Source organism: Corythoichthys intestinalis, chromosome 6 (genome assembly GCF_030265065.1).
Source record: "Corythoichthys intestinalis isolate RoL2023-P3 chromosome 6, ASM3026506v1, whole genome shotgun sequence".
NCBI lineage: Eukaryota > Metazoa > Chordata > Actinopteri > Syngnathiformes > Syngnathidae > Corythoichthys > Corythoichthys intestinalis.
This window is the reverse complement of record NC_080400.1, coordinates 43,855,022-43,875,744: the sequence shown is the minus strand read 5'-3', so window position 1 is coordinate 43,875,744 and position 20,723 is coordinate 43,855,022. Positions and strand designations below refer to the sequence as shown.

Here is a 20,723-nt window from a genome sequence, read left to right as displayed (position 1 = left end):
TGTCGTCCAATCATCTGCCTCTTGTGTCACCCACATGTGCCTTATTGTCTCGTTACCCATGTCTGTATTTAAGTTCCCCGTGTGCTGTAAGTTTTTCATGCGTCATTTACGTCAATGCTTGCGTCAATGTCACCCGTGCTCCTGATCCCCTCTCCAAGTTCTGATTTTTAGCAAGTTGTGTGGCCACCCAGTCTGTTTTTTTATCCCCTTGCCTTTTGTTTGTGCTATGTTTCCTGACTTTTTGCTATTAAAGCATTTTTGAGTTGCATGCATTACACTGCCTTGCCTCCCTGGTTTGCTACATTTGGGTTGACCTTGACTCTGAACTCTGACACCTACTGGTTATTACAAGCCCCGGTTGTGTCCCCCCTTCTACCGTGGCCAAACACAACGGCAAATCAGAAAACACAACGGCAATAACATAACAAAAAAACACAATATTTTTATTTAGTTGGATGTTGTGGTTCATAAGAAGCGATTTGTCCAATTTGACTTCATACGTATGTCCCGAATAAAAATATTCTTTTATAGCAGCATCCACGTTCACGTCTTTGGTAATGCTCATTTAGAATTTTTTTCTAGTTCATCAGTAGATACCCTTTCCGTAATGTAATTTCCTTGTTTGATTTGTCGTTGTGTTTTTGTTCTTGCTGTTTTTTGGTTATGTGATTCGGTGTTGTGTTTTTTAATTGAGTTTTTTTGTTATGTGATTTAGCGTTTTGTTGTTTGTTTATTTGTTATGTTATTTGCAGTTGTGTTTTTTGCTATGTAATTAGTCGTTGTGTTTTTTTTTAATTTGTTTTTTGTTATGTTATTTGTGGTTGTGTTTTTTTTGTCGTCGTGTTTTTTTCATTGTTTTGGTTTGTTATGTGACTTGTCATTTTTCATTAGTTTTTTCGTGATGTCATTTGTCGTTTGGTTTTTAATTCTTTTTTTTGTTATTTGATTTGCCATTTTGTTTTTGAATTTGCCGTTGTGGTTTTTTAATTGCCGTTGTGTGTTTTGATTTGCCTTTGTTTTTCAATTTGCCATTTTGTTTTTTTGATTTGTTGTTATGTTTGGCACTTCAGGCCCAACGTACCCTCCAGGGAGCTTAAATTTACATGAAAATACATTATGTGTGTATATTATAAATCAAAAATACATTTACCGTGTTGTCCTTAACACAACATCTGTTTATGATGTATTTTTCTTCCATTTAAAACTATTTAAAAACAATTATTTTTTTCATACTGGGCTTAAAATTAAAGTTCTCAATCCAAAATTGAATTTCGCAGTGCAAGTCACTCTTAGAAATCTTCGCTCGAAAAAGAATGTTCAATTCTATTGTTTCGTGTCCGATTCCGGAAGCTACGCAATGTCTGTTACCAAGCAGTGAATAACAATGAACACTTGCACTGAGCCTTCAACTCAGCAAGATTCAAACCAGCTGCATCACAGTTTTTGTTTTTTTTTTCCAACTAGTGATCAGAAGAATGATAATTTGCAAGATAATATACATTATAAACAACTGTACAAATTGCTTTTTGTAGACAAAATGCAACATCCATTATATACACAGAGCTATGACCAGAGCTACTATGTTGCAATGCAGTTTTCTGAATTTCATCATGAATATGTTTTTGCATTACCACATGAAATCTGATCTGAGAAAAGTGCTTGCTACAACCTTACGACTCATTTGAAATTCGATTCCTTTTTGTCACATTCTTTCGCACCAGTATTAGAGACATACACACACACACACATTCACTGTATACTGTGTGTACCTGTATGTATATTTAAAATGGGGTCAACGGAGTAAGAGAAGCAACAACTCAGGAGGAAACACTGAAGCTGTGCCTTTCATTCCTCATCTTTGGCCACCAGTTGCCACATTCTCATCAGCACATCGTCAGTTTTGTCACCCTAGAAACACTAGTTTGACCTTTTTTTTCTCTCAGGGCACAAAAAAATGTCAGCTGCCTTGGGAGTTCAAATATCCTTTTGCATTTTCTGCAGCTGTAGGGCAGAAAAGCAACGTTTTTGACGTCATCTCTCTTTTGGGTGACATTAAAAGTGTGTTGATGCGAGGCGAGCTTACGCCTCTGTCCGGACGCAGTGACTTGACCTCACCGCTGGCCCATCCTCCTCCTATCTCTATTTGTTAACTGACACTGTCCGTCTCTGTCAGTGTCACACCCTTGTCCAAGGATCTGCGTGTGTATGTTTGTGCGTGTGACATTCAGCGAGGGGACAGGGCATTTTGGTATTCTGTATTTACTGGCTCATTTGATTCTTATATCACGCATTCGCAAAATGACGTGTATGTCTGGCAACCTTTTGTCCTTAAGTGACGAAAATCAGAAGTTTCAACACAAACACGCACACATACATCCAGCCTGATGAATTCCTACCCTTCTGTTGTTCCCGTCTCTCTCCTGTCATTTTCTTCAGCTTCACCATCTCCTTTCCTCCCACCCGCTTTTGTCTACATCCTTTTATCTCCTCCTTCTCCATCAAGGCTCACATGGGGCTTATTGTGTAACGCTGACGACTTCTAAATGCTACCTTTGCCGAAAGGCAATTAGCCCACCATTACAAAACCACCTGATGAAAAACTGATGTGTATCTCATCATTGTCATTCTGTCCGCCTTGTCTTTTATTCTTCTTCAACATGAGCAGTTAGTGTGAGTTGATGTTTTGATGAGGGGATCCTCTAGAAGACAGTCAGGTACAGTGCTTTAAAACAGTGTGTTGCATACTTGATGTCTCGTCTTATGTAGAAACTGTATGTATGAAGTGAAAAGAGAGGTTCTGATAGCTACATGTGCTAAAGACATGCAGAAGAAAACATGACGAAAAATGAGTCAGAAGATCAAATGAATGTAATGTGACAGCTTCACCCTCAGACTCTCATCGAACATACACCATATTAACCTGCACCTCCCCCTGCCATTTTTTCCCTTTACCCTCTTTAATTACTTGCTTCTTTCTTTGGCTGAATGTAATGAAATGAATATTGTCACCTTGGATTTGATAATATTAATCTTGTTTGCTGCATCTGACATAAGTTAATAAAATATTGTTATTGTTATTTGCAAGAACCTTTGTGTGATGTGATCATTATTTTGATGTCATTTTTGATGTTGTGTACAACAGAACACACATAGAGGCTCCACTCAGGATGTATCACACATTTTACATTCAGTCAGGTTGAATAGACCCCAACCCTGTATCACAAATTTTACATTCAGTCATCTTGAATTGCCCCAACCTTGTATCACACATTTTACATTCAGTCATTTTGAATTGACCCAAACCCTGACTTGAATAAGCAGCAGAAGATGGATGAATGGGTGGAATGTCACATATAGGTCAGCATCCTATGAGAGTTGGAAGTGCGGAAAGCTCCATCAAGTGCTTGATGATCATGATTTAATAATGAACGAACAATTTAATAAAGAAGCGTACAGCCATTCACACTCTCCTTCACAGTGTCACCGAATGGGAATTGAACCTACGCTGCCTGCAGTCATGCAAAATTTAGCGCTGAAAATAAGAAATGGCTGATCATTGAATAATTATGATACTGTAAATAAAGGATATTTACAATATATACAGTATATAGCAATATGATCATGTTACAAGTTGTGGACTACAAATCTGGCTAAACAATGGACATACTTAACTCATTTGCTCCCAAAAACGTATAAATATGTTGTATTTTTAATTGTTTCAGTGTCCCAAAGACGTATTTATTCGTCTTTTACGTCTTTTACGTTTTTTTTTTTTTTTTTTTTTTTTTCAAAAAAGATCTCTGGGTTCTGATTCAATTTAGTTCCAAAGCACAAAGCTGAAAATCCATTTTAAAGCTATAAAACTGGCCAATGGAGGGCAGTAGCGCATTCGGTAAGACCGATTCAACTGCAACGAACGGCCAAGCCGCCGGTGGAAGACGACTGAATGGATGCCAGGCAGACGACGACCGAGCAGAACAACCGGTAGGACGCCCGGGATGCCAGGCGCTGAACGACCGGGCAGAACAACCGGGACCACTAGTACAGCGGACGATGCCTTTGAGTCCGTGCTGCTCGCGAGCAAGCCCGCAGAGACTCAAAAAAATTCATCTTTATGAGAAAGGCGGCGATGAGTGAAAAGTTTAACGGGCTGTTGCGGCCGGAACAGCGTCATCTTTCAGTTAGTTATGTGTAAATAAATTGTTACTTTGCCATCAAAAACTCTATTTGTCTTGTTGTTTATCTTATTTTGTAAAAGGAAAATATTATTCAGATGTTTGGGATGTTACTAAAGCAAAAACTAGATCTGTTAAAGTTATGTTTGAAATGTATGCTTTCACAAAAAGCTCAATTTCTCTGTTTTTTCATCAGAAATTAGAAAACTGCTAAAACTAAGCTATTTTCAAGTGCTGATTTCTAAAAAATGGAAAAAGATATGAACAAACTTTTTTTCTGCTGAAAGAAAGTCTGATCTTTATTTTGGTGGATTTATGTTGGTACATGGTATATGTTTATATAGCAATAGAAATTTTCTGTGGGCCTTGCAAAATCAGTCAAAATCCAGTAAAACGGCCTTGCTCCGGTGAAAATGGCTGGGAGTGAATGAGTTGATGACAACCTTTTCTGACACTGCCCTGTTTCAACCCTATCGCCTCATGCATCGATTCCATCCAAGTAGACGACAGCATTAATTCTGCTGTGATTAGCTATCTAACTCAACAGTATCGTTATTCAGTTATTACAAGGGCAAGGGACAGCTATTATAGAAGAAGTATACCATCAAGGTGGACATAGTAACACAGCGGTGAGTATATTTCATCTTTCAATGACATAAATGAAAGCGAGCACACACATCCGTCTGATTGGGAGGGTGGGACGCTGGCAATATATGGAGGATGACGTCATTTCAAAGCACAACACGCATTTGTGGTTTGGTCAAGTATGAAATATACTGTATATAAAAAAAAAAAAATTTAAAAATCAGATTTGTAGAGCAACGTGTTTTAATGTAAAACTGCATGGTAACAATTGTGGCATTACAGTTCATAGTTTGCCTTAAATCTCTTGTTTATTATAATAATATATATATTTTTTTTAACACTGACAGTCAGGGCCAGAGCGCGACTCATTTTCAGCCCGGCAGTTTCATGCCACAGACCGGCCCACTTTATATCATGACCTTCCGGATTGAAATATTGTAATATAATCGTGCTGTTGAGTGATTAAAAATTCTCCAGCACATTTGGCTAGCGTGATGCAAAAAAATGAACTAATTAATCCGCAAAATCAACTGAATCCGCAGTCGTTCTGCATACTTTGGTAGTGGATTTATACTGAAGATGACCATTCAGCTGACGTCACATTCGGAATCCTCGTCAATCCAGGAAGTCGCTGATTTTCATGACGCGGGATTAAAAAAACTGAATAAATATATCGACCGCTTCCACACACATCTAAGCGGTCCATTTCATTCAGGAGCATAAAATACTGCGGAAAATATTAAATAAACATGTTTTTTGCTGTCATACGCACTTTAATTTAATATATCATTGGTTATCATTATTTTCATATTATTTATAGCATAAGATTACCAAAAAGAAAAAAATAAAACAATGATAAAATGTTTGAACTCACCAAAATGGCTGTCTCTCAAAGCACTTATACAGTTCGAACATCTGTGCATTTCAGAGTAGTTCGGGCCCATTAGTCCACAGACTGCCATGTTTAGGGTTAAAATTCCAAAGTTAGGGTTTGCATGAGAACGTGGATTTCACCACAATCCTTCGTCTTTGCGCCCAAAAATAGTGAGCTTCGAGCGGCCGCGAGAGAAGCACGAGGTACCTGGGGCCTCTATGCTGGAGGTTTTCTAATTATTTAATTATCTAATTATATTTCTAACATTCATTTTTTTTCATACCACACGTTCATTCACTGTTTACTGTATCTGTGCATTGCAGTAATAAATAACAAGAGTGCCATATTTTAGTCTAAAAAAGACAAAAGTTACGATTTGCCGGCCAAGGGGATTTCACCCCAGCCTCCGTGTGCTTTTGCCCACACATAGGGCGTGTGGGGCGGCCACGACAGCTGCGCAATACGCCGGTAGGTTCATCGCTGTACTTTCATCTAAACATACTACAAAACAACTAAAGATGCACCGATACCGATACTAGTATTGGCAGGAGGCGCCGAGCCGGCCCGAAATGGTGGTATCGGTATCGGCGAGTACCAACAAAGATGGCGCCGATACCATTTACCGGTCCATTATTATAACATTTGACCGCAGCCTTTTTTTTCTCCTGGCGCTCACTACACTCTGTCTCTGTGTTGTGTGATGACACGTGAACACCAAGCAGCTATTGCTATTGGCCTGCTACAGACCAATGAGAACGGGCCAATAGCCACTCCTGACCAATCACAAGGCCGCTTTCTCATATGAAGGAAAAATAAACCAGGAGAAATGGCGGCGGTTGGGAAATATTTCAAAATAGAAATCCCGTCGATTAAAATCAATGGCTGCATTCAAGATTTGCTGCCTGAAAGTTTCGAGATGTGGAGTTAAAATGGCCAGTTTCAATACCTCGAACCTGATAAAACATTTGAAGACGAAACGTGAACGAACACAACGAGTTTGAGCTTGCAAGAGCAGGACTGCTATCCAGAGGAACGGCGCTGGACCAGTGCAACAATCTCTGGTCAGTTCACTACGTCACCTTTACTTTGTCTTTTACTTAAAGAAATGCTGCAGTAATTTGGGAACTGTTTCCAAAGTAGGGTTGCCACCTTTCAGAAATAGAAATAAGGGACTCCCCCCCTCTCCCGAAAAAAGGAGGCTAATAGCGAGACGGGATGCTGTGGTCAATTATTATTACTTATAATTGTTAGCGTCCGCAAATGCGGAAACAAGGTTGGACCTCGAAGCGGACAAGAAGCGGGGGATACGTACAAGGGTTTAATGATTGCAAACAAAAAATAACATGCGATCGCGGGATAGTAGAAATAACAAAAGGAGTCCGTGACAGCAGGTCGACGGAGCTCAATACTACAAACTCGAAGGTTAACTTTGACGATAGGCAGCGAGCCAAAAAGCCAAAATAAAAACACTCAAATACCTGCACAGGGTAGAGGTTACAAACGAGTGCAGCACACTAACAGAAAAAAACCCAATGCAGGGGCGTAACAAGCAAACGTAGCGAGACTATAGTGCGAGATGTCAAATGGCGATCAGCAAAGCAAATATCTCGGCAGCCTTCTCTGAGATCACCGGTGCTTAAATGCTGCATTGATGAGCCTGCACTGGATTCAGGTGCAACGTCAGGAACGCCCCCACTAACAGCCCAGCAACAAAGCACAATCTAACCAGCAGCAGAATGTGACAATAATTTCATGAAAGTTGCACTGTTTGGCCTTTGAGAGGTTTAAAAAAGTTTACTCAGTTCATTCAGAGTTTATTATTATGAATTTATTTTTACTTTCTTACCGTTGGACAAGTATTATACTTTGTACTAGTCTTTTTCCTATTTTGCAAAGGTAAGCAACAGCCTGACAAAGCCTTGATAGAAATGATTTCACATCCAATTATGTAGCTCTTGGGGGGGGGGGGGGGGGGGGAATATATATATATAAACAGGGTGGTATCGGTATGGTATCGGTATCGGCCGATACTGCACAGTCAGGTATCGGTATCGGGGCCAAAAAATGGTATCGGTGCAACACTAAAAACAACCATAATGGGTCGTGCCAACAATTCACGCCGCTTCAACGTGCCTCATTTCGAGAATTAAAACCCAAAATTAAGTTTCACCAGGATCAAGTCAATAGAACTGGCGACATTGGAAGTGCGCCACGGGGTCTTGAATTCTAAACTACCAGATGCTCGAAGGGCCATAACTTATCACGCAAAGGGGGGTTGTGTTACTACCGTTACTAACGAGTTTAACTGACAGCTTCATTAGAAATGTATATTACGACCGGTCCAAACGTCAGGCCAGCCCACTGGGATATGGCCCGGTCCTCCCGCTCCCACTCCAGGCCTGCTGACAGTTGCGAGACGGGCATTGTAGACATGCCCTCGTCATACACCATTACTCTCCAGCGATACTGATGATAAAGATTTTAATGGATTTTATTTGTATTTTAAGTGGATTTGACAGTTTGGTAAACAATGTGTTATGTTGTGATGTTTAAAGCTATAATTATCACAATAATTGTAAAAGTTACATTAATAGATGTGTATTTAGCCCGTTGTTCTTCATTTTATTGTTATTAACCTAATGTTTAACGTTTATTCTTTGTCTCTGGTAATATTATTATTTGATCTGAAAACTATGGCACTTCTAGTTAAGGAGAGTTTGACCATTGTAATTAAAGGTACCCCCTGAACAGGATGATCGATTTTTCGCTAACAATTCTTTGCACTAATTTACTATACACGTATATGTATATATATTTTTTTTGCTGAGGAAAATAAAATTGATGTTCATTTCCAATATCATCAATCCATTTCATGGCAATCATTAATAATGACTATTATCAGAAACAACTACATTTTATCGGCAAAACCAACCCACCCCACTGGTCTTGTGACACAGTGGTGTTATGTCAGCGAAGTACCGTATTGGCCCGAATATAAGACAGTGTTTTTTTGCATTGCAATAAGCCTGAAAATGTGGGAGTCGTCTTATATTGGCGGTCTAGACATTATACCCATTCACGATGCTAGATGGCGGTAGATATCATTGAAGCGAATGCTGAACTTGAGGAGTAATGTTCTGTCATAACAGATCTCAGCTACTCTCAAGTTTAACCAGTTTGCATTATTTTATTGCAATGTTTTGCCTTATTCAGATTTGTTTCAAGACTACAGTTACAGTTAGACCTTAGTTTGATGGTTAATGCAGTTATTGCAATTTTGTTTTTTATCACAATAGATTGGTTTATTTATATTTCAAAAACCAGAAGCCATTCATTTACGAATATGATTACACTTTAGTTTACATATTTAAATGTTCGGACATTAAGATTTGAATGAGGCAAAATAACATGCTTTTTCTCTCAAATATATTGTTATACTCATTTGTTTCGGATGTAATTATTTTCTGTATAGAAATTAATTTGGTGTTCATAAAGTCTTTTTTCAAACTTGAGTCTTGAAACAGAGGGAGTCGTCTTATAATCAGGGCCGTCTTATATTTAGCCAATATGGTAACTAGACAAATTTTTTACACTGTCCTTTTTATTTATGCTTCCAGTACTCATGGAAAGATCCAAATAAAATTTGGATGGTATAATCTAGGGATGCAGACACAACAAACCTCAGATATCTGATATTATATTTTTTATATCAGGGTTGGTTGATAAATTCCAGACCTATCGTTGTCTCTAGGTAAGGAGTTAGCCAGAGCATGCACACTCTTCATCAAAGCCTTCAGCCCATAGTAGCACCCTTGTGCTTTTTAAATTGGAAAAGATTCGACATGTGGCAAAAACGCAACCCCCACTCAAAAAATAGGCATCCCAGAATGTGCAGAAAGCTGTCACACACCCAACGTTCAAGCCAATCAATGGTCCCGTTAACTTGTAGGTGGTTGTTGTAAATATTGTAAATCCCTGTTGTAAATCTTAACGTAATGTGTAGTAAATTTTATGTGTAGCAAATTATATTCAAACACATTTGGTCCCTCTGGTCTTTCTCTCAACTGTTTATTCCATCTGTTGTAGATCCTTAGAGGGAGTACTGGTCTCTTGCCTTCAGCTCTTTTGGCATACTTATTGGAATGCTTGCCATAAAAGTTTTACATAAATTAGCTTAGCCAAAACATGTTTTTGTTTGTTTCAAATTGTGATGATGTGTTGGAAGTCCGGACTAATGTAGTAACATCTGAGTAAGTGAAGCTACATGAACAAACTGTTCTCTCTCTCTCTTTTTTTTAATCCATTTTGCGCCTCATAAGATTTCATTGCTGTTTGTCTTGGTTTCTTCAGAACATTAGTTTCCAATGTTTGTTTCCCTTCTTCTTGTCTGATCGGCCTATTCTATTTTTAGCCCCATTACTTGTTTGTCACACCTACTAAATAGCCTATGTCCCCTGAAACTCAATAAAACCTTAGTATTATTAACTTTGCTTCAACTATTCATATGTTTATGGAATAAATGATTCAAAAAAAAAAAAAAAAAAAAAAAAAAAAATCTAGCCATTTTTCCTATTTCTTTATCATTTGGTCATAAGGTTCGCAAGTACAATGCCGGAGCCCACCACGGCTTACTTTTGGCAACAGACTGGGTACAGACAAACAACAATTTATGCTCACTTTCACATTTATGGACAACAGAAACTTAAATTACCCTGACGTGCACGTACACTCCCAAAAGTATTGTCTCAAGTAGTCTGATGTACAGGAATCTAATCTGATCTCATCAAAGCATAAAAGCGTGACCGACTGTGATTGGCCAAGTATGCACTTTTAATCAAAATTTTCGAAAATTTGGTTTAGTAAAAATGCAGTTTTTAGTAGGTGAGTAGTCAGAGAGGTCCACGACTAATTTTCACCAACCATGGCCAGAACTTATTCAAAATTGTGGATTTACAGTTCCACAAAAACGAGAACTGTAACCTGTAACCAAATCGCATGCATGACTTTAAATTCAAATTTTCTAAATACTGGTGCAGTCGAAATGCATAGCTTTGAATTTGGGAGTAGTCAGAGAGGTCCACTTCTTATATTCAACATCCTTTCCAGAACTTATTCTGATCTTTGGATTTACAGTTCCACAAAAACGAGAACTGTAATCTGATTAAATTATGCATGTAGGACTTTTACTTCAGATTTTTGATTCAGATTTTTGTCAAATTTGGTACAGTAAAAAACTCATAGTTTTATTGGGTGAGTAGTCAGAGAGGTCCACTACTAATATTCACCAACCTTGGCCAGAACTTATTATGATCTTTGGATTTACAGTTCCACAAAAACGAGAACTGTAACCTGATTAAAGTATGTATGTAGGACTTTTAATTCAGATTTTTGTAAAATTTGGTACAGTAAAAAACTCATAGTTTTTATTGGGTGAGTAGTCAGAGAGGTCCACTACTAATATTCACCAACCTTGGCCAGAACTTATTATGATCTTTGGATTTACAGTTACACAAAAACGAGAACTGTAACCTGATTAAAGTATGCATGTAGGACTTTTAATTCAGATTTTTGTAAAATTTGGTACAGTAAAAAACTCATAGTTTTTATTGGGTGAGTAGTCAGAGAGGTCCACTATTAATATTCACCAACTTGGCCAAAAACTATTCAAAATCGTGGATTTACAGTACCACAAAAACGAGAACTGTAACCTGTAATAAATCAAAGTACACATGCAGGACATTAAATTCAAAATTTCAAAATATTGCTACAGTAAAAATGCATAGTTTTGAGTATGGGGAGTAGTCAGAGAGGTCTGCTACCAATATTCACCAACGTTGGCCAGAATGTATTCAGAATTGTGTAAATTCAGAATTCACCGTACCACAAAAATGAGAAAGGTAATCTGTAACCAGATCAAAGTCCAAATGTCTGACCCGTTGCTCAGGGGAAATGCACATGTAGATGGAGTGGTTCTAAGATCAGGCGACTTTATTTCATTATGACAATAGTGGCATTATATATTTCAGGTTGTTAAGTGTGTTTTTATGAGTTGGAATCTACGCTGCTGCTCGTTCGGAATGCCTTTACCGTTATGCTTGCATTACGCGGGTGCACTAATTTTAGGGTTTGCTCATTTGACCAAGGGCCCACCGCGGAAATTCCCAATATCCCCGTATTACAGTCCGCTCTTGGTACACACACAGAAAAAAAATCAAACGTCTATTACTGGACTGTCTCAGAAAATTAGAATACACAATATTCTAATTTTTTGAGACAGTCCTGTGTATATATACAGGACTGTCTCAGGAAATTAGAATACACAATATTCTAATTTCCTGACTGTCTCAGACTGTCTTAGAATATTTCCTGAGACAGTCAGGAAATTAGAATATTGTGTATTCTAATTTCCTGAGACAGTCCTGTATATATACACAGGACTGTCTCAAAAAATTAGAATATTGTGTATTCTAATTTTCTGAGACAGTCCAGTATACCAATTTTAACATTAATTTTAACATCGGAAAATAATGCTTAAATTTATACAGTAGTGTATGTGGTGATCATGATTAGATGATGCCCTTTGCTTTTCCCATTTTGAGATTTTGGCTTTGTTTGTTTGCAAGAAACTGTTCATTTATTTTGCACCGTTCCATTAGCCAGTAAGCACAACTCAAATGTTCTTGCATTATTTATAAAGACTTAACACTGCGGGCAGGGTTTGTCTAACAAATGATCTGACCCTTCCTTCCTGCATGCTGCTATTTCTACTCACATGACTGAGGTATCATCTAAAGCCCGCTTAACTTTATCTCAGCTCTTTGAGAGGGTCTTCACTTTTTATCAGTTTGTCCGTTACATTTCTGGCTCAAGTGAGGGGCCGTTGGCCATCTATGGGTATATAGGACCAGCGGTGTGCTCCAATGACCCACAATGCACTGGGGATTTATAAAGAAGCCCCTCCACTCAGAGATCTGGTATTTGGAGGCTGCTGTGTGAAGAGTCAGAGTGTGTTAGAGAAGAACCTGTATTTGGTGTTATGGAATCAGTGACTTCTTCTAGTCGCAGATCCTCATCATCATATCGTTACAGCACATCCAGTAGTTTTCGGTCTGAAAGTTCAAGGGCTGGATCATGTGACTCCTTGGATGCCCTCTTGGAGCCTTTTCTCGACTCCCAAGATTCTTCCAGCTTTTTTTGTGAAGAGGGCCACGGGGGCCCCACTTGCCACCAGGCCCCATTTGGCGAGAACAGAAGATCCTCTTACGGGCACAATGGTAAGTCAGCTCAGCCTCATACATCTAATAAATCAGATGAAAACTTGTATTTGCAACTCAATAGACCAGACCTTCGTCAGGGTCAAACACTTGACGAAAGTCAGTACACAATAAACAGTCCACAAGGCCCATACTTACGATTACAGTAACCTAAGGTAATTACTCTACAAAGTTGTGTATATATATATATATATATATATATATATATATATATATTCATTCATTCATTCATTTTCCATGGAGCCTATCCCAGCTAACTACGGGCAGTAGGCAGGGGACACCCTGAACTGGTTGCCAGCCAATCGCAGGGCACAAGGAGACATACAACCATTCACGCACACACTCATACCTACGGACAATTTAGAGTGCTCAATCAGCCTACCGTGCATGTTTTTGGGATGTGGGAGGAAACCGGAGTTCCCGGAGGAAACCCATGCAGGCACGGGGAGAACATGCAAACTCCACACAGGAAGGCCGAAGCCCGGGATTGAACCCTTGATCTCAAAACTGTGAGGCAGACGTGCTAACCACTCAGCCACCGTGCCGCCATATATATATATATATATGTATATATATATATATATATATGTATATATATATATATATATATATAATAATTATAAATATAAATACTGTATATGGCGGAAAACACTCAGGTAACTTGAAGTTCCGGTCCGAGACCCCCAATTTGGCCAAATTACAAATTTTTTTCCTGTATGCACCATTGGAAAGCTTAAAATCTCAATTTTCTTGGGGAAGAAAAAATTTTAACAGGAGGGCATTTAAAAAAAATAAATAAATAAACAGCAAAACCCTAACTGGAGGTGAGGGGCATGCAAGAGCATAATTAAAGACGCCATGATTTTAACGAGATATTATCGCGTACTTACCTCTTTTCGATCCAAAAACTCCATGCAGCATGTATCATCGAGTGTCAATACACAGCTGTGAATGGCCACAGCTGGATTTTTGGGGGATTTTATGGGTGAAACATGGTAATATAACAAGGGTCGCGATGCAGAAATTGCAGACATCAAGGAGTAATCGAGATTTTCGTTTTCATATATTTACCCTTTTAAACGTTTTTTTGTTTTTTTTTTCTTTGTTTGGATCGATTATTTATCATCTAAAATATTGGGGAAAATGCGACAGTAACACAAAAAAAATGCAATTAAGCAATAGTTATGAGGTAGATATCCGTGACTATTTTCCAGACGTCAATTTTTTCATTGTGACATAATTTGTTTCAAAGTATAAGATATGTGAGAGAATGAATTTTTTAAAGTCGTTTTTTTTTTTTTTTTAAACTAAATATTAGACATCAATTAATGATCCTAAGCTAAAAATGACAGACATTTCGAATAATAAATATGATTACTTACCTTCTTTTTATGGCTAGGTTGAAACAAAAGCGGTTGCGCAACATCTGTAAAAAGGGGTTTCCAGGGTAAAATGGACCAATTAAAAATAGTTCGGGGGCTTAATGCGCCATGAAACTGCTATGGCAGCAGATAGACTTAATCATCGAACACAACAGTTCTTTTGGCTTAAAATACAGCAGTTTATTTTAAAGAGGCGTGCAAGAGCAGAAACTGCTTTTTTAACCTTGTCTGTGTTTTCCTCCATATTTTTACATGTATTGGCTGTATACAGTGTGATTTGTGCTACAGCACACAAATAAAACAAAAATTTTGTTAAATCTTACCCTAAAGTATTATAATGACTAGAATACACTAAAAATCTAAAAATAATAATAATAATAAAAAAATAAAGGAAGAAGACAATCAAACAACTATGCAAAGCCAATCCATGAATGTCAAGTTTTGTATTTGCTGTTATTTTATCAGAAAAGAACAAATAAAACCAGAATTTTTGATGAAAAACAAACAGAGCTGTACGAGTAATGACTCTGAAAGTCAGTGTTGTAGGACAAAGGCAGCAAACCACATCCACTGGGCCTCATTAAAAAAAAAAAAAAAAGTGTACAATACAAATCAGCAATGACACAAACGGTTAGCATGCGTTCGCTAGAATTAGCACATCGTTCAAACAGCCACACAACTGGATCTTAGTTTCCGATCACGGATGGAAAACACACAACAACAACAGAAAAGATTATACACACAGACGCTGCCTCTGTTGAGATATTTTACAAGAATAAACAATGAACGTTGGTTCACAGCCGTGTGTCTCTCTTGCTAACTCGCCAACTCACTCACAGCTACGTAGCTGTCCGTCTTTTTCTGGCGTGTGAGTGCTCTTTTTCGTGTAAACAAGTGTGAGTGCACCCCCACGTGGGCGTGAAAGCGCTATAAACTAAAAGCATGCATTTCAATATAAAAAAGTCACTAATACAATTGAACACACATTGCCAAAGGCAGAACGCGAACGTGGCTATTATAGCTATTAAGAGTTATTCACATAACTATAGCATAAAGAACATTCTAACAAGTTTACCAAATCATCAGTGTCCCTCCAAAACACCAAAATAATATGTGAAATGATATCATAATGTGTTAATAATTTCACACATAAGTCGCTCCTGAGTCGCACCCCCAGCCAAAATATGATAAAAAAACGCGACTTACAGTCCGAAAAATACGGTATATGCCATGTTATTTGGAAAATGGTAGGAGTGGGGTATGGAAAGATCACACAAAACGCAACCACGCATCGCATCCCCGCATTTCCTTCTTCTCCTAGTCCTCACAAATATAACAAAATTGCGGGGGGGTTTCAGGCTCAGGCCTGCAAATCAAGTTAATTGATCGGCACGGGCCGGTTCGGGCTGGATTTTTTTAGGCCCGATCTAACCTTGACTCTGAAGATGTTCAAAGGACATACATATTCATACAATCAATGGGACGAAACATACTATCATCCTGCTTCATGTGGTGATGCACATACGATAAATTATTTCTTACAGTTAACGTACCAAGTCTTAGTTTATTGTCCTGACACTAGGCTTTATTTCTTTTCATTGACATAAGTAAACTGGCATATTCACGCATTCACAGATTACACGAGCTGTAAATCGCTGCCAACAGGCCAGTCGTGCTCTACTCGCTGAAGCGGTGTTGGATTTTGCGGTGAGGGTGGATTTTAATTCCTCATAACTCCGCATGATTATCATGCATTTCTCCTCCGTGAAGTAAGGTGCCCGTGCCATCGTCACAAGTAGTGTTTGACTCTGGTGTCCGCCCCCTTTTATGTGAACACGCAGTAACTCTGATTGGGTTGACACAGGTTCGACTAATCAACCTCATAATCAGCGTCGTAGCACCAATTGACCACAAGCTAGGTAACCAGGTTTTGTCAACTCCGGTTACCCGCTGGTAAGCAGGATTATTTCTAGGGAGGTTTAACTCCGTTCGTAGTACAGGCCACAGTACCTTTGACAAGACATTTTGAAGCAGTCCTGTATTCATCTAAGAAGATAAGAATTACGTACCACCAATGTTTGAAAGATTGAATTCATTGTAATTAGTTTCCAAAGGTGTGGATGCATGTTACACGCAATGATTTGTAGCTATACAAGGGAAACATTTTGATAACAGTAGATAACAAAACCCAAACACTCAACAACAGCAACTTAGTGTGGCGAAGCCAATCTATACGGTGGGATGGCATTTGCGGCATTTTCCAGCATTAAAAACTTAGCTCACGTGCCAGAATAAAGAAATCTATTTGAAAAACTGTTAGTAGAGTTAAGTGAACAACAAGCCATATTTGCATTGACCAAGGGTTATTACACCAATTCAAGACTACAAGCGAGCTTTGCTTATAACTACTCTGGACGGCACCACAAAAAGTGCTGAAGATGAAAGAATGAGCCCGAAAATGACCGGGACCATAGTGTAATGACTGGAATAATTTGGTACAAAATAACTGACCCTCCGTACAAATGTCATGAGGCAATTACATCGCCAAATAGACCAAATTTAAAGGCTGTAGTAGACTATAAACAGGTTTAACTTTGATGGTGAAATAAAAAAATTCAACATTGATTTCAAAGTGTATTGCTCTGTTTTAAAGCTAGCCTACAGAAGCAACACATCAACTACGTATAATGATAAGTGGACAGTGGGCCATTAACAGCCCATTGGCCATATAGTAGATACATACCCTCGTCTACATATACTGTATAGCTTATTGTGTCTGCTGTCTGATGTTTTGCAGCTCCAGTAGGTGGCCCAATGCCAGTTTGTCAGACCAATGCTGGAGGCGTACAACAAGTAGAAGACAGCTACAATGTATCTGCTGATGTCAGCCAGTTTGAGCCGCATGACGTTGTGGTGATGGCATACAACCACCATGTAGTCATTCACGCTGAGAAGGTGTGCACGTTTGAAAGCAATCTTTCTTTGGACTGTAACTCATTATGAAATATGTTCTGTGTCCAATGTCATCAGTAATGCAAATGTCACCATGATACATGTACAGTAAGCTGATTGCAAATATCTGGTATGTACTGCTTATATTTACTTTACTTAGTTAGTGTAATGATGGTCTTGAACAGGGGTGCCCAATCCCGGTCCTTGAGAGCCCCTATCCAGCTTGTTTTCCGTGTCTCCCTCCTTTAACACACCTGAATCAAATGATCCACTCATCAGCAAGCTCTGCAGCAGCCTGATAACGATCCTGATTAGTTGATTCAGGTGTGTTAGAGGCGGGAGACATGGAAAACAAGCTGGATAGGGGCTCTCGAGGACCGGGATTGGGCACCCCTGGTCTAGAATCTAGACTGTATATCTAGATGGTGTACTAAAAAAGGCCCCAGTTATGGCATGCATACACTGGATAATCTTTTTCAATGGACAAATTAGGCTGGCAATAGTTGTTGAAAAATATATTTACTGTCCATTCTGTTCGGGATCATTGCAGGAGGTGGAGCCTGTCCCAGCTGACACAGAACAACAATTTAGTTACTGTACAACCTGGACTGGTCTCCATTCAATTGCAAAGTTCAGAGAGTGCAAAATTTAGAGAAACAACCATGATGTTCAGAGTTTAACGGGCCGGACCAAGCACAGAGGAACAACACTTGCTTTTTGTGTCTTCCAGGTCAAGGATGATGGGAGTGTCAGTGACACATTCACCCATAAATCCCTGTTTCCGAAGGACATGAACCCCCTTTCAGTCTGTGCGACCTTTAACCATGATGGTATCATGGTTGTTAGTGTCCGACGGGCTAACTCTACAGATTGTCAAGATCATCTGCCTGTCCCAACTTACCGCAGTGAAGCTTTCCTTTAACCATAAAACCCAAAACTACACCTAGATTTTGAGTACCGTATTTTTCGGACGATAAGTCGCAGTTTTTTTCATAGTTTGGCTGGGGGTGGTACCTATACTCAGGAGCGACTCATGTGTGAAATTATTAACACATTATGATATAATTTCACATGTTATTTTGGAGTGACACTGATGGTTTGGTAAACTTGTTAGCATGTTCTTTAAGCTATAGTTATCTGAATAATTCTTAATAGCTATGGCCATGTTCGCGTTCTGTCTTTGGCAATGTGTGTTCAATTGTATTATTGACTTTTTTTATATTGAAATGCATTCTTTTAGATTGTGGCGCTTTCACGCCCAAGTGGGGGCGCATTTGCACATGTTTACGTGAAGAAGAGCGCTCACACGCCAGAAGAAGGTGGACAGCTACGCAGTGTCTGAGCGAGTGGGCGAGAGAGAGAGAGAGAGAGAGAGAGAGAGGAAGAGAGAGGGAGAAACACGGCTGCAAACCTATGTTCATTGTTTATGCTTGTAAAATATCTCTACAGAGGCAGCGCCTGTGTGTATAATCTTTTCTGTTGTTGTGTGTTTTCCACCCGCGATCGGACACTAAGAGCCAGTTGTGTGGTTGTTTGAACGACGTGCTAATGCTAGCGAACACATGCTAACCGTTTATGTCATTGCTGTAATAGCAGCTAATTATCATTTATTTACGTTGATGTGAACCTCTTTGGTATCGAGGACGAAATGGATTTGTATTTTTTCTAATTTTAGTTTCACTCTTCAAATGATGGTGTGATAACGACGACCAAAATAAAGTCAGCAATTTATACGGACGTCATGCATTATCATTTGGGAGTTTAGCTCGCTGTATAGCCAGGACCGAGCCGTAGCGTCCTGGTGAGGACAGTATATTCGTTTTTCGTTGTTCATGCATCAGGTAACATTATTTTATTTACACTTATTCAGCATGTTGTTCTCTATTATATCTTTATTTTAAATTGCCTTTCAAGATGACATATCTATTCTATGTGTTGGATTTTATCAAGTAAATTTCCCCCCAAAATGCGACTTAAACTCCGGTGCGACATATATATGTTTTTTTCCTCTTCGTTGGGCATTTTATGGCTTGTGCGACTTATACTCAGGTGCGACTTATAGTCCGAAAAATACCGTATCTTGTTAATTCTTATTAAGACTGGTGACTTACTGGTGGATGACTCATGGCTAGCTCATCCAACAATTACTGGAACTTGGTATAAACATGTAAATTAGTGTTTACATTTTCATTGCATTTCCACCCCCAAGACAGGCTTTAAAGGGAAACTCAGACTTAAAAACTTGTAAGTTCTAATAAGCCACAATTGTTCTCTTTTACTAAAATATATTATTAGAAATGCATAAAATATTGCCATTGATTTAAAAATCTATAATATTTAGTACATGTTTTGACCTATGGAGGGTGCCATGTTTTATGGGCGCTTGGGGTGAAAACGTACATTGTCACTGTCGCTCGACGAATACTACCGGGTTACTGCAATTCCTTCTACGAGGCGAGACGTCCAGCACATGCGCTCATCGGTTAAAAGCGGCGAGTACTTATTATTTCTGTTTTCGTTGAATCTTTTATTACCTTTTCATTGCCTGAAAATACTTTTCGCATGTGTTTCCCTCTCATACTTTTAAGCCTTGTGTTTTCTGATGGTAGCTTTAAAGCAGATTGTTGATCTGTTGACCACTTTAGTCATATAGTATATTTAAACCACCTTTATTTTATATTACTCCGTTTAAGCCTTTTCTTAAGGCATCTTTAGTAATTTCTGTCTGTATGCATCTTAACAAAAAAAGCTGAAAGTGAACGGTAGTACTTTGGGTGTCAAATTCGCTTATCGTAGAATGTTTCGCCTGTGTAGTACATTTTGGCAGAACACAGTTGTTTTTCCTCCTACTCTTGTCCCGTCTCATCCCGTCTTTCCTGTTCATTTTGCTTTTGCTGCTCGTTTTGTAAAAATATCCGACAGTGCTGTCATGCTCGTTAATGTTCCTCTCGGGTTCAAATGGAAAGGGCTGAACAGATGACATGTTTATGCCCCTAGAGTCATATTTTGGAAGCCCGGCAGCGTACCCATGGGACATCACCACCCTGCAATGTCAACAACATTGGCGACCTACTAGTTAAAATAATTTTACAAATTGTATAAAAACGAAAACATCTAGAGGGGTTTTGATATCAAAATATTTTAACTCATAATATGGTTTATCTTTTAAGAACTACAAGTCTTTCTATCCGTGGATCCCTTTAACTTTAGGGTTCTTCGAGTTGTATACCAGCATTTTCTTTGTTATCAATAAAGAATATGACAAAAAGTTCCCCTTTAAGTCTTTTTAATCTCTAATCACATTTATTTTCTTGATTAAACAAAAGTTTGATACTTTGTTGATCACTGTTGCTTGATCAGTGGGGGCAGAATGACAAAACTGACAACTATGTAGTATGGCTGCAGGGCCAAGCAAGCAAACATTTGAGTGAGAATGCAGAAAGATGAGTGGATTAAGGAATCTAGGTACTGTGGTTAAATA

General features: G+C 38.7%; 1 protein-coding gene across 3 annotated transcripts; it reads left to right on the top strand.

Moving 5' to 3' along the window:
* The first annotated feature begins 12,629 nt into the window (after positions 1-12,629).
* On the top strand, positions 12,630-18,618 carry LOC130917000 (heat shock protein beta-7-like). Of its 3 annotated transcripts, none has more exons than XM_057838032.1 (3): positions 12,630-12,908; positions 17,088-17,245; positions 18,483-18,618. In XM_057838032.1, the coding sequence occupies exons 1-3, from the start codon at positions 12,671-12,673 to the stop codon at positions 18,582-18,584; spliced, it is 498 nt and encodes a 165-aa protein (XP_057694015.1). In that variant the 5' UTR covers positions 12,630-12,670; the 3' UTR covers positions 18,585-18,618. The 3 variants fall into 3 exon arrangements, with proteins under 3 accessions (XP_057694015.1, XP_057694013.1, XP_057694014.1); XM_057838030.1 differs by having other exon boundaries at positions 17,973-18,614; XM_057838031.1 differs by lacking the exon at positions 18,483-18,618 and adding an exon at positions 17,793-18,120.
* The last annotated feature ends 2,105 nt before the right edge of the window (positions 18,619-20,723 follow it).